Raw genomic sequence first — 12,500 nt, forward strand, 5'->3', positions numbered from 1 at the left:
TCTCATTGGATTGACACATTTTCCCCACGCTTTTGCAGATAGTTACAGTTTTTGGCCATTGCTTGAACACTACAGACCCATGCTTAGACTAAAATAACACAACTTGAAGCTTTTGTTACCATACCTCAAACACATGTACCCAAACCTTAAACAAAAGCACTGCTTTGCACTCTAGTTGCAATTCTGCAACACACTTACTCCTTTATGCAACACACTTGGTCCTGCATACTACACTCTATTTCATACAGAAGACACTTCGTTCTAAAATGAAATCTCAGGGTGCCATTTGGAAAACACATGTATCCAAAATACAAAACACATCGGGTAATTGCAACCACTCAAATACACACCTAAAGGCACTTACTTGCAAAACTGAACACCAATCAGCCAGCTACAAAAAGCCCTCAGTTTAGCCATTTCAAGAACTTTGCAAGCATGGATGGAGGGAGAGCAAGAGGAAGAGGAAGAGGAAGAGGAGGAGGAGGAGGAGGAGGAGGAGGAGGAGGAGGACAAGGTCAAGGTCGAAGAGGCCATGCACGGACCCCTATTTCTGATGATATAAGAGCAACTTTGGTGGACCATGTCATCAACCATGGCCTGACTATGAGGGAAGCTGGGCAGAGAGTCCACCCACATCTAAGCCTCTTCACAGTGGCATCTGTGATAAGAACATTCCGACTAGAAAACAGGTATGTCTTCACCTCTCTACCTTCTACTCTGCTCAGATGGTATTTACAGCACTGTACTACAGTATATCACATTACCACAGTCATTACACACACGTGTACAGGGTATTGCAGGGTGCTAATGCTCCTTTTGCAGCCAAAGTGGTAGTTTTTGTGAAACATACCATACATACCATACTTTACATTGCTTGCGATGTCGATAAGGTCCTGTGGCCAGACCCCAACAGACGGCAGGATCCATGAGCCCACATATGCATAATTGCCATGATTTTATGTGTTTACAGTATAGTGTTTTTTCTATTGTTATTATAATTTGTTTGCTTTATCTGAATTCATGTTACTGCAATGTACAGTGCTGCAATGTACAATATTGAGTAGGCCTATTTGCTTTTTTGGTTGTTTGAAAATGTGCCTCCTGAAAATATGCCTTCTGAATAAACACTGAAAATCAAAGACTGCAGTGTTTTATATAATGTAGACTAGTGTGTTCCCCCTGATCTGAAAGTGTATGCATATGATGCAAGTATGTGGCATTTTGTCATCAGAGTTACATTTTGACAAAGGAATGTTAGGTTTTGATAGCAGAGTTTAGGTTTTGATAGTAGAGTTTCATTTTGACACAGATGTGAATGGTATATTTCCCAGTGTTGTGTCATGTTTACTTGTGTGTAGAGTTTTGGCACAATGAGCAAAGTTTTGCAAAATGTGTTCAAGCAACGGGCAAAAACTGTAACACGGATGTCATTCAAGCAATCCAAACTCCTGTTTTAGCCATGGTAACCAAACAGAAACCATCTGTTCCTAACTATTAGAAACTACCTACATCAGTATGAAATCAATGAAGCACCTGTTTGACACTCCTTGACACAAATCTTCAATTAGCAATCAGTCAGCAGGGTTAGGCCATGTGGCCCCATCGTCAAGACAGAAGAGACTGAGTATCAATAGTGGCTATTTCTTATACTCTACAGTAATAGATGTTTATACTTTACTGTAATATATTTTATTTTCTTAATTTTTTATACTCTAATAGATTTTATTTTGGTTTGGTTTACATGTATTTTGTGTAATATTTACAGTATTTCAGTTTTTAGCCACAGTTTGAAAATAAGAATCAATGGAATCAATAAAATTTGCATCAAATCATTTCTGATTCTGGATCCAATTCTTTGCAAGAAGGCAAATTTGACAACAAATGGCACTGGCATGAAAGCTCCGTACAGTAATAGGCTACAATGACAAGCAATGGTGCACTCATTCGCACTGAGTGCTGTATTTAGTATTTTGTTGTCCACTGTGTAATGGTTGATTGGAAGAGCTCATACACTTGTTTGCAAGTTATGTTGTTTGAATGCAAAATTTGCTTTTGTTGCATATTTTAAATGTTTTGGCACAGTTAGAGCCTTTTGCAAACAAAATGTTTCATTTTGACCATGAGTGCCACTGTTTCGGCCTGTGTGTTAACTGTTTTGAAAAATGTGGAGTTTGAGTTGACTGCTGTATCAAAGCAATCAAGAAAAACTGTACTATAATGCTAACCTTAACCATCATTTATGTTTGGGATCACACTTTAAATGCTGTTTTTACATCCTTCAAACATTCACCCACTAGTAAGGCTGGGATTTACCATTATCTTCACGGTGAATAATGTGTGGATTATTTTCTAGACGAATGGATTAGTTGTAGACATACACACACACACACACACACAAACACACACACACACACAGACACACACATACAGACTCACACACACACACACCAACCACACAAACTCACACACACACACACACACACCCCCCCCAGAGACTCTTACACACACACACACACACACACACACACACACACACACACACACACACACACACACACACACACACACACACAGACTCACACACAGACACAGATACACACACACACACACACACACACATACAAACACACACAAAGTTGTTCCCCATGCAGCAGCTGCTCAGTGCTGTGTACTTGAGACTAAACACACAGATGTGTTATTCCGGATTTCCACAGGATGCAGAACGGCTGTGGACCGGCTCCGCTGCATGTCTGTCAACCACCAGGTCCGGATTTGTTTTGCGGCACGGCTGCGGCCGTGACTGACAGCTGAAGTCACGAGGACCCAACGAGATCTCGCGAATTCACGTAGAATAGAACCACCAAACCACCACCAGTTAGTTTCCACCCAGAGGGGTAGAGGGGGAACAGCTCTGTGCTGTGTTTTCAAGCTGTAGTGCAGGGAAACATGATCCACCATGAGCACGCTGGATTTTATTTTGAAAATTAACCGGATATATCTGCTCCGGAGCTGGGACGCAGCCGTTCTGCAGTTGGTGGAAATTGGGGGTTATTTGTTATCAGTCACTACCCCCCCTGAACTGACCTGAACTATAGCAGCTACATGATTCATATTAATCTAATACTGACCTAAACCATCATTTATGTTTGTGATCTCAGTTTAAATGCTGTTTTTACATCCTTCAAACATTCACACACTAGTAAGGCTGGGATTTACCAATATCACACACACACACACACACACACAGACACACACACACACACACACAGACACAGACACAGACACACACACAGACACACACACACACAGTTTTCATATACTCCTTTGTCTGTTTTGTTGTTTATTTATTTATGTTATGATTTCTAACCGGGCCGGAAACTTGTCTCCTTTTTTTTAGTAAACAGCAATAATAAATATTTACTATTGCTGTTTACTAAGTATTTCTTACTGAGTATTTCTTATCTGATTACTCGATTAAATGATGGAATAATGGGTAGAATACTCGATTACTAAAAGAATCGATAGCTGCAGCCCTATAATACAGAGTTGATGTGGTCAGTTGTTACCTGGTCAGAGTGCATGTTCTTTCCTCAGCATCACACCGTGCTCAGACAAGAGTGTCAATGGTTCCATGTTCTCTTGTGAGAGCTAGCAGGGTTTTGGGTTCTTACTATGCAAAGAGTTTAATTTAACTGAGACAGAAAAGAGTAATCAGTGTAATATTTTATTCTTGTGCAAACTGTTTTAATATTAACGCGAGATAAAAGTAAGTAAATCATATTTTTCTAACACACACACACACACACACACACCCATACACACCCACACACACCCACACACACACAGACACACACCTAGGTCCATTTTACAGTTTTTTTCGATTGCTAAACGACAGTGGGCACAACTGGAGTCACATGTGCAAAACTCAAACTACAGTCTGCACTACCTACAGTCACCTGAGCTAAACAGTTCACATCACCTGCAAAACTCATTCAAAGCAACACAACTCTTAACACACATCTCAAACAGTATGCACAGGCCTCACTGAGATAACACACACTGTCACTCAGAACACACTGAGGGTAAAAACACTAGCCTCAAACACCAATACAGAAATTACAAACTTTCTCATCTTTACAGTTTGAACAATTTGAGTGACTTGACACTACTCAACAGTTTATTTAAGGAAAAAATATAGATTGTATAGCATACCAATTTTTACTTAAGGTAATCAAGAAGGAATGAAAATCAGCAGTTTTCTTCAATAAAGTATTTTGTCTCTAGTAATTTATGGAATTACTGGGGAAAAAAACTAAAGGTACATAACAGTACCAAAGAATAGTGTGACTAATCCTGCCTCTCTCCAGCATCATGTGGCAAGTTTTCTTCATCACATTGGATGTCTGCATCATCTCTAAATACAAATGAATGTGGTGTTTCTATTGCTTTCACCTCCATTACTTTCTGAAAAACAGTAAGAATGCAGTTTTACTATTGTAAAGATATTGTGTTTTTCACTTTTTTTTATAGCTGTGTACATAACCTCAGACATCTTCCCTGGACAAATTGGTATCTTTGCTCTTTTACCCGTTTCTCTCAAACAGTACAGTGTATGATTGTTTCATTCTTATTTGGTGTTTGTATACAAAAACAGTCTTTCTGATCTTTCTCTGTATAAATACCATATATGTTCACTAACTAGTCTAAAACAAGACACCTGCTTAGGCTTTTAGCTAAAATTGCAATCAGCAGTGTTTGATAGGCACCAGACTGAAATCTATTCTGTTTTGAATGTGTGGTTTACAGTTTTGACAGCAGTGTGTTAGCATTTGAACAAAGTGCTGTAAATCTACAGTGTTTTGCACGTTGTGGTTAAAGTCATGGGATAAGTGTGTAGAGTTTTGAAAACTGTGTTCAAGCAATGAAAAATGAACTAGAGTTTGGTCCACATGAACTGCTGCTGTGCAGACTGTAGTTAGAGTTTTGCACATGTGACTCCAGTTGTGCCCGCTGTCGTTTAGCAATCGAAAAGAACTGTAATATGCATCTTCCTTGTATACAATATATGTGTAGTAGGGGGTCCCTGCTCGGTCTCTGTTTCAGTTAAGGGGTTCTTGGTTTAAAAAACGTTGAAGACCTCTGCTTTACTCCAGATTACAAAGTTGTCTCTTTGGTCCATTAAGGGAGGCGAGTCCCCAAAAAGTGCTGGCGTGTCAGATTTGGGTGCCAATATTGTGTAAGCCAATGGGAGACACACACACACTCAAGGACATGCTTCCACCCATTTATAGTTTTATTGGTGTGAAACAGCAGCTGCTCAGTAACTTATTAATCTTAACGGTATATAAAAGTGTGAGAGAGACAACACAGAAATCAGAGCGACGAGACAATCTGACATCAGGATCTTCATCAGATCACTTCTGCTGAAATATGACCATAAAGGTAAGTTTACAACATTATATCTGATAGTTTGGCAAACAAATTTTAATCCTTTGTGGCCCCAAGTTTTAGACAGGGGTAGCAAAAGTATTCAGCTTGCTTTACAGAGTATTCTAGCTGTGCATGAGAGTGATACCAACTGAATTAACTTAATTATAATATCTCTTCTGTTCCAGCTGGTTTCAGTCTTCCTCGTCTTGCTGGCTCCACTGTTGACCAGCTGCCTGCCGCTCATTCTGCCGGGAGACTGCAGTGACATTTACCACAATGACAACAGCCGACCCAGTGGAGTGTACACCATCTATCCCATCGGAGCCACGTCTGCTGTCCAGGTACACTTCATCCTCTCTGGGACTCAGGTTGACCTTCAGATCAGGGCTTAATATCACTTATTTGATATCAGTCAGGTTAGGGAAATTTCGGTCACAATACCAGTTTATCTTTGATATAAAAGAGATTCTCCGAGAACTTCTGCTGTAAATTGTGAAAGCAAGAAGCAACCCTCACCTATTTTTTATAATGCACCCGGTTAATGTTTACATTAAGAAACCCCCAAAAAGTTTGTTTTATCACGGGGCCCCCCTGCTACCAGGTGATTTGTTAAAAACTTCTAAAATAGCTATAAATCCATGTTGTAATGTGTCACATGTTGAGCCAAGTTAGCCTATGTCCAATAAATCACAAAGAAAAGCCACATTGTCAGACAAATTTGTATTAAAGAACAATGAAAACAGCTTTCCAGTCAAGTTAAAATATTTCAGCACCAGAGAAAGCACGGACAGCAACAGCATTGGGGCTGAACAGGCCAATAGTTACTGCTAAATAAATACATATAGACTATGTTGTCTCCTATGTGTTAATTCTGGTTGGGCAGGTGAAGTAGTAGAACTGATGTAAGTACATTTGGATACAGTTTTAGTTAAAGGATCACATGAACTAATACTGTGTGTGTGTCTCTGTGTGTGTGTGTGTGTGTGTGTGTGTGTGTGTGTGTGTGTGTAGGTGTACTGTGACATGGTCTCAGAAGGAGGACGGTGGACGGTGAGTATTTTAACTGAAGTCAACACTTCCTGTAGTTCCTTCACAATAAATCACATTCCAGTAAAATCCTTGTTGTCTGGAAATATGAGCTGTCAGATATCTTGCGTGTTTATCTAGTTAACCCCCCCATTCCCCCCCAGGTGTTCCAGAGGAGGATGGACGGCACAGTGAACTTCTACAGGGGCTGGGATCAATACAAGACTGGCTTTGGTATCGCTGCTGGAGAGTACTGGCTCGGTGAGAAATGAATCCAAACTAACAGTCATAACTTCATGAAACTGTTTCTAAATGATTGTGTGTTTCCAGGTCTGGAGTCTCTCTACCACCTGACTCTGAGGAGAAAGTACGAGCTGATGGTCGATATGGAGGACTTTAAAGGAAACAAAGTGTTTGCTCGTTACTCCTCATTCTCCATCGACCCAGAGTCCTACGGATACAAACTGCATGTTTCTGGATTCATTAATGGAGGAGCAGGTGAGGTTTCCACATTAACGACGAGAATTTCAGCCATTAATGTTGTGGAGTGTGACATTGGTTTTCATTGGTTCATTGAAAATACGTCTCTTTGTTTAAGTCACTGGGAGTCATATCAATGACGATAAAGCAGTCGCGAGTGCAGTTACACTTTTCAAAACTCCACACAGCAATATAATATAATGGTGAGGGGAAACTTCCTCTGACACAGACAGGCAGAACAGGGTTCTCTATGCCCTGGTGCCTGACTGACAGGCAGAACAGGGTTCTCTGTGCCCTGGTGACTGACTAACAGGCTGCAGGTTGTAAGGCAACTTTATATTTCTATACAGGTGGCACATTTAAACCCAGTCTCACGGCAGTTTGTAAAATGGTCACGTAATTTCAATCTATTGATTTGTGTACACGGACACGTTCATATTGTTTTTTTTGTCATTGTGGTCAGCACATTTTTCTTTCTTGATCACAGCACGATTCTAACGGGACGGTTGGGTTTAGTAAAAGAAGAACAGGACGGTTGGGGGAAACGTGACATGCGGGACACGATCCCTAGTCTCCTGGATGAAAGTCCTGTTTGACCCATCCACCCCCCCAACCAACCTCCCTTTCATACTACTCGCTACCGTAGTCGTGCTGTGATCACAAAAGATGCTTCCCATTGAAATACATTAGTTAAAAAAAAACGTGCTGACCATCCCGAAAAAAAACGAGATAGACATGTCCGTGTACAAGAATCAATAGATACAATTACGTAACCATTTCACGAACTGCCATGAGACTTGTCTGCATATTTCAGTCAAAAGGCTTTACATAAAACAATAAAAATAAATTTAAACAGTCATGAAAAATACAAATTAAAAAGGTTGAAATAAAATAAGATACAAATAATAAAAGTTAGAGATTTAAGAAATGAATAAATATTTGATTTAATAGGTTGTAGGGTCAGAGTAAATAGGATGAGTAGGTTTGGAACTATTTATACAACTGAAATGTTTATAGAGAGCTGAAGTCCTGCCCCTTCTACTCCCTGCCAATGGGACCTATCTTTAGAAAAAATATGAACAAGAGTCAATGGAGATGTTGTTGAATTTAGCCAGCCACCAGGACACATGCACATCACATCACATCAAACCATACGGATCACTAAGCAAAGTATTTACCAAGGGCTTAGTTTGTTAGTTTGGACAGTAGTAACAATATGCATTAATTCTAAATATTGTTAACATTTACAGCGCTAAAATATACAAAACATACGTCCATGTCTGCCATCTTGAAGTAGTGCAAAGAAAGAAGAAACAGTGTTTACAGATGGAACATTATCTAATGTATGTGTCAACCTATAGATATAATACATTATATTCACAGCTTCTACATTGTACAACTTAACCAATATTAGTATTGTGTAGGCTATTATCAGGCCAATAGCAACCACAACAATTTGTAGTTAGCTGGATAATAATTTTTCCTAATAGACCATAATATAGCTACGTTACTGACCTAGCTAACGTTACTTGGGAGAGCATCGTAGCTCTGCTCGGGTCCTGCAGGTTCTACAGAGAGAAGACAATAATTAATACAGCTCCATTGAGTAAGGCCTCACGAAGAATACATGATTCCCATGGCAAATTAGCTCAGTAATGTAGCCGCTGGCTACAAGTTTTAGATAACGTTAGCAGTTAGCTAAAGTTAAATGCTAACTTAAACAGCTTTACTAGCTAGCTAGTAACTTAACACAACGAAACAGCAAACGTCTAGTAACCATGCTTTTAACGTAGATCACAGATAATATATATGATCAATACTTACACTTTATTAATCTTGTAGGAATCCGCTGTGGAGTGGCTTGTGTGTCCTCCAGACCAGACTATCTAGCTAATGTTAGTTTACCTGCACTGAGGCTGAGCTGTCACTCAAACTTTCCCTTAACACTCATTAGCCAATGGGGACGCACCCCTGTAAGACCCGCCCACGCGAGATCTTTGTGTCAGAATTGCAAACAAAGACTCTGGAAGTGCAAACGCAAATCTGGGAGCAAAACTGCAAACGTGATGGACAGAGCAAAAGACTGATCATTGAGAAAGAAGCAGAGGGAACCGTAAACAAAGAGACATAATATCAAACAAATATAAGACCAATAGTTTACAACTATACAAATCTTTTGTTTGCAAGTTTTAAGTTTTACCTTTTGAGGTGACACTTTTTTTGCTTGAGTTGGTGTTTTTTGTTTGATACTTGAGAAGTTTTGCTTGGAATTAAAGGCACAAAACTAATCCCATACAGAAGACCCCACCGGGTACCACTCATCTCCACTAAAAATAGGAAAATGAGGCTACAATTTGCACGAGCTCACCAAAATTGTACAGTTGAAGACTGTAAAAATGTTGCCTGGTCTGATGAGTCTCGATTTCTGTTGACACATTCAGATGGTAGAGTCAGAATTTGGCATAAACAGAATGAGAACATGGATCCGTCATGCCTTGTTACCACTGGGCAGGCTGGTGGTTGTGGTGTAATGGTGTGGGGAATGTTTTCTTGGCACACTTTAGACCCCTTAGTACCAATTGGGCATCGTTTAAATGCCACAGCCTACCTGAGCATTGTTTCTGACCATGTCCATCCCTTTATGACCACCATGTACCCATCCTCTAATGGTTACTTCCAGCAGGATAATGCACCATGTCACAAAGTTCCAATCATTTCAAATTGGTTTCTTGAACATGACAATGAGTTCACTGTACTAAAATGGCCCCCCACAGTCACCAGATCTCACCCCAATAGAAGGTCTTTGGGCTGTTGTAGAGCTTCGTGCCATAGATGTGCATTCCACAAATCTCCATCAACTGCAAGATGCTATCCTATCAATATGGGCCAACATTTCTACAGAATGCTTCTAGCACCCTGTTGAATCAATGCCACCAAGAATTAAGACAGTTCTGAAGGTGAAAGGGGCTCAAACACGGTATAAGTAGGGTGTTCCTAATAATCCTTTAGGTGAGTGTGTGTATATATATATATATATATATATATATATATATATATATATATATATATATATATATATATACATACATACATACATACATACCATAATAATACCATTAAACGTCACCAGTCCAGTATTGTTAGTTCAGTAGTTGTATTATTTAGTTATACTTACTGTAGGTAAAGAAGTAGACTGTGGTATTTACTGGAGGAAATACACTCCAAAATATATATCATTGTTAGTAGTATCATAATGTTGTGATTATACACTTGTTGTGTTTCTGTAGGAGACTCCCTGATCAGTCGTCACAACGGACAGAAGTTCTCCACCTTCGACAAAGACCAGGACCCCTGGGGAGGGAACTGTGCCAGATTACACATGGGGGCGTTCTGGCACGGCGTCTGTCACTATACAAATCCAAACGGTATCTATCTTTGGGGGGCTGACAGCACTGTCTTTGCTGTTTCAGTGAGTTGGTGGAGTTGGAAAGGTCATGACTACTCCCTGAAGAGCATCAGCATGAAGATCCGTCCTGTGCAGTAGTTCTCCAGGACCAACGTACAGCAGAATATCAGCTCATCTCTTCTCATTTATTCATCTTTCTCTCATTAAGCTTTTAATCTCACAGCAGGTCTTATGTTCCTGAAACTGGAAATAAAACCAGCTGATGTCTGTAAATCGTGTTACGGTCTGTGATGGTTTAAAGTAGTCGCAGCTCGCTGCAACGTGGTGGAAAAGTCTCTCGTGGAAAAGTGTCTCCAGTTTATCTGCTGTACGGTGACAATAAATAAATAAGTTGAGCATTAAGATGATTTCATGTCTTCTTTTATTCATAATTAAAAAGCAAATAGTTTACATTTATTGGTGTGAATGCCTCCAGCATTCACATCTATATTCTACACCACTAAAATGTATTTATTGGTGTGAATGCTGGAGGCATTCACATCTATATTAGCATTCACATCTATATTCTACTACACTAATTGGTGTGAATGCTGGAGGCATTCACATCTATATTCTACACCGATAAAATTTATTTATTTATTCTTATTCTTCCGCTGGATTTTTGCTCATTAACTCCTTCCACATCTTTCAACATAGAAACTTCATTCATACATCAAAACGTTCGGCTTGATTCAGAATGGTGTGCTACTATTTTTATTATTCATAACATTTATATTTTCCGAGATTTTCAACGTTTAGCGGACATTTTTTCCCCATTAAAGCGGATGGACAAAATGTTCAAAGTTGACACATTTTCATACATTTTCAACTGCTAGCTCCTCATTCATACATTCACCGAGAAACTCCATTCAAACTTTAAAACGTTCCCCATCTTTCATACATTCAGCTTTGGTATTCAACTTTCAAATCCCATTAGTACTTTTTAAAATAATCTGTCTTCATTGAGGCTTAGAAAAACTACCTTTCTGCCATTTTTACATTGGTGTGTATGGGATGGAATGTTCGGACTCAGAGGGCAGGGCCCAACTGACAGAGTGGAAAGAGGCAGAAGCTAGATTTTCTTTACCTCGCGATACCATACACAGTTTTAACTCTTCATACATAACTTTTACATCAAAATGTAGGAAATCTTGTGCCCTTTCTAACGATGTGCTTAGGGAGTCAATCCGACTTTAACACAAGGCACAATGAGCTTCCAAGTGAAGCCATCTCCACCAACTGCCGCACTGCCTCCTGTACTAAATCCTACCAGAAATCCCAGGAGGAGAAAAGAAACAGGCCCTTTTCAGACAGCTGCTGTCCTCACATTTCTTAAACCACACACACCATTCTTGGACAGGATGATCAGCAGGGTGTTATGTCTCTCACAGTATCAAACATTAAGAGATAGGAGTTACGGTTTTTGGGCTAGGAGCAGGACTATCAAAGGTGCATCATAGCCTTGTTTCTGTGAGAAGGCCTCTCTGAGACAAGAGTTGTCATAGCAACCTTTAACTGCAGTTGGTCCCTGTCATGTTGACCAATGGTGTGAAGCTACTGTTCCTAGTCTACTCCTCTCCTGTCATCCTTTTCCCTTCTCTTCTCCTTTTCCTCTTCCTATATTCCATATCCCTCTCTTCCTCTGTTTGTATGTCTGTTGGTGTGTGTCTGTGTGTTTGTGTGTGTGTGTGTGTGTGTGTGTATCTCCTTTCCTTTCTTCCTTTCTTCCTGTGTTTCTGTCTGTCTGTTGGTATGTGTGTAACTCCTTTCCTTTCTTCCTCTCTTCTTTCTCTACATCTCTCCTCCTTTTCTCTTCTCCTCTTCCTCTCTTCTCATCTTCCTGTGTCTGTATGTGTGTGTAACTCCTCTCCTTTCTTCCTCTCCTACTCGTCTCCTCCTCCTTCCTCTCCTATACTAATGGTAAATTATTCCTTAGGTTTATGGATAATATTTCATTAACTGAGTTTGATACAACTTTTAATTTCCATTCATACTTTTTTAAGAACTCTCTGAAATAGGAGTCGTCATGGCAACTTTAACTGCAGTTGGTCATGTGATCTGATCCCTGACATGTTAACCAGTTGCTGTGAAGTGACTGTTTGTGTGTGTGTGTGTGTCT

The 12,500-nt window shown here is 39.8% G+C and overlaps 1 protein-coding gene across 2 annotated transcripts in view; it reads left to right on the forward strand.

Annotated features, from left to right (window-relative positions):
* Positions 1-10,480, forward strand: part of LOC120567931 (microfibril-associated glycoprotein 4-like) — an 18,053-nt gene extending 7,573 nt beyond the window's left edge. The window contains exons 1-6 of one of the 2 annotated variants that reach the window (XM_039815032.1): positions 5,368-5,442; positions 5,616-5,771; positions 6,442-6,480; positions 6,621-6,717; positions 6,787-6,954; positions 10,224-10,480. In XM_039815032.1, coding sequence (XP_039670966.1) covers positions 5,431-5,442; positions 5,616-5,771; positions 6,442-6,480; positions 6,621-6,717; positions 6,787-6,954; positions 10,224-10,480 — 729 coding nt within the window. In that variant the 5' untranslated portion in view covers positions 5,368-5,430. Of the gene's footprint in view, positions 1-5,367; positions 5,443-5,615; positions 5,772-6,441; positions 6,481-6,620; positions 6,718-6,786; positions 6,955-10,223 lie in introns of those variants that run through there. The other variant, XM_039815033.1, reaches the window with a different exon arrangement.
* Positions 10,481-12,500: the final 2,020 nt, after the last annotated feature.

This window comes from Perca fluviatilis, chromosome 11 (assembly GCF_010015445.1).
Source record: "Perca fluviatilis chromosome 11, GENO_Pfluv_1.0, whole genome shotgun sequence".
Lineage (NCBI taxonomy): Eukaryota > Metazoa > Chordata > Actinopteri > Perciformes > Percidae > Perca > Perca fluviatilis.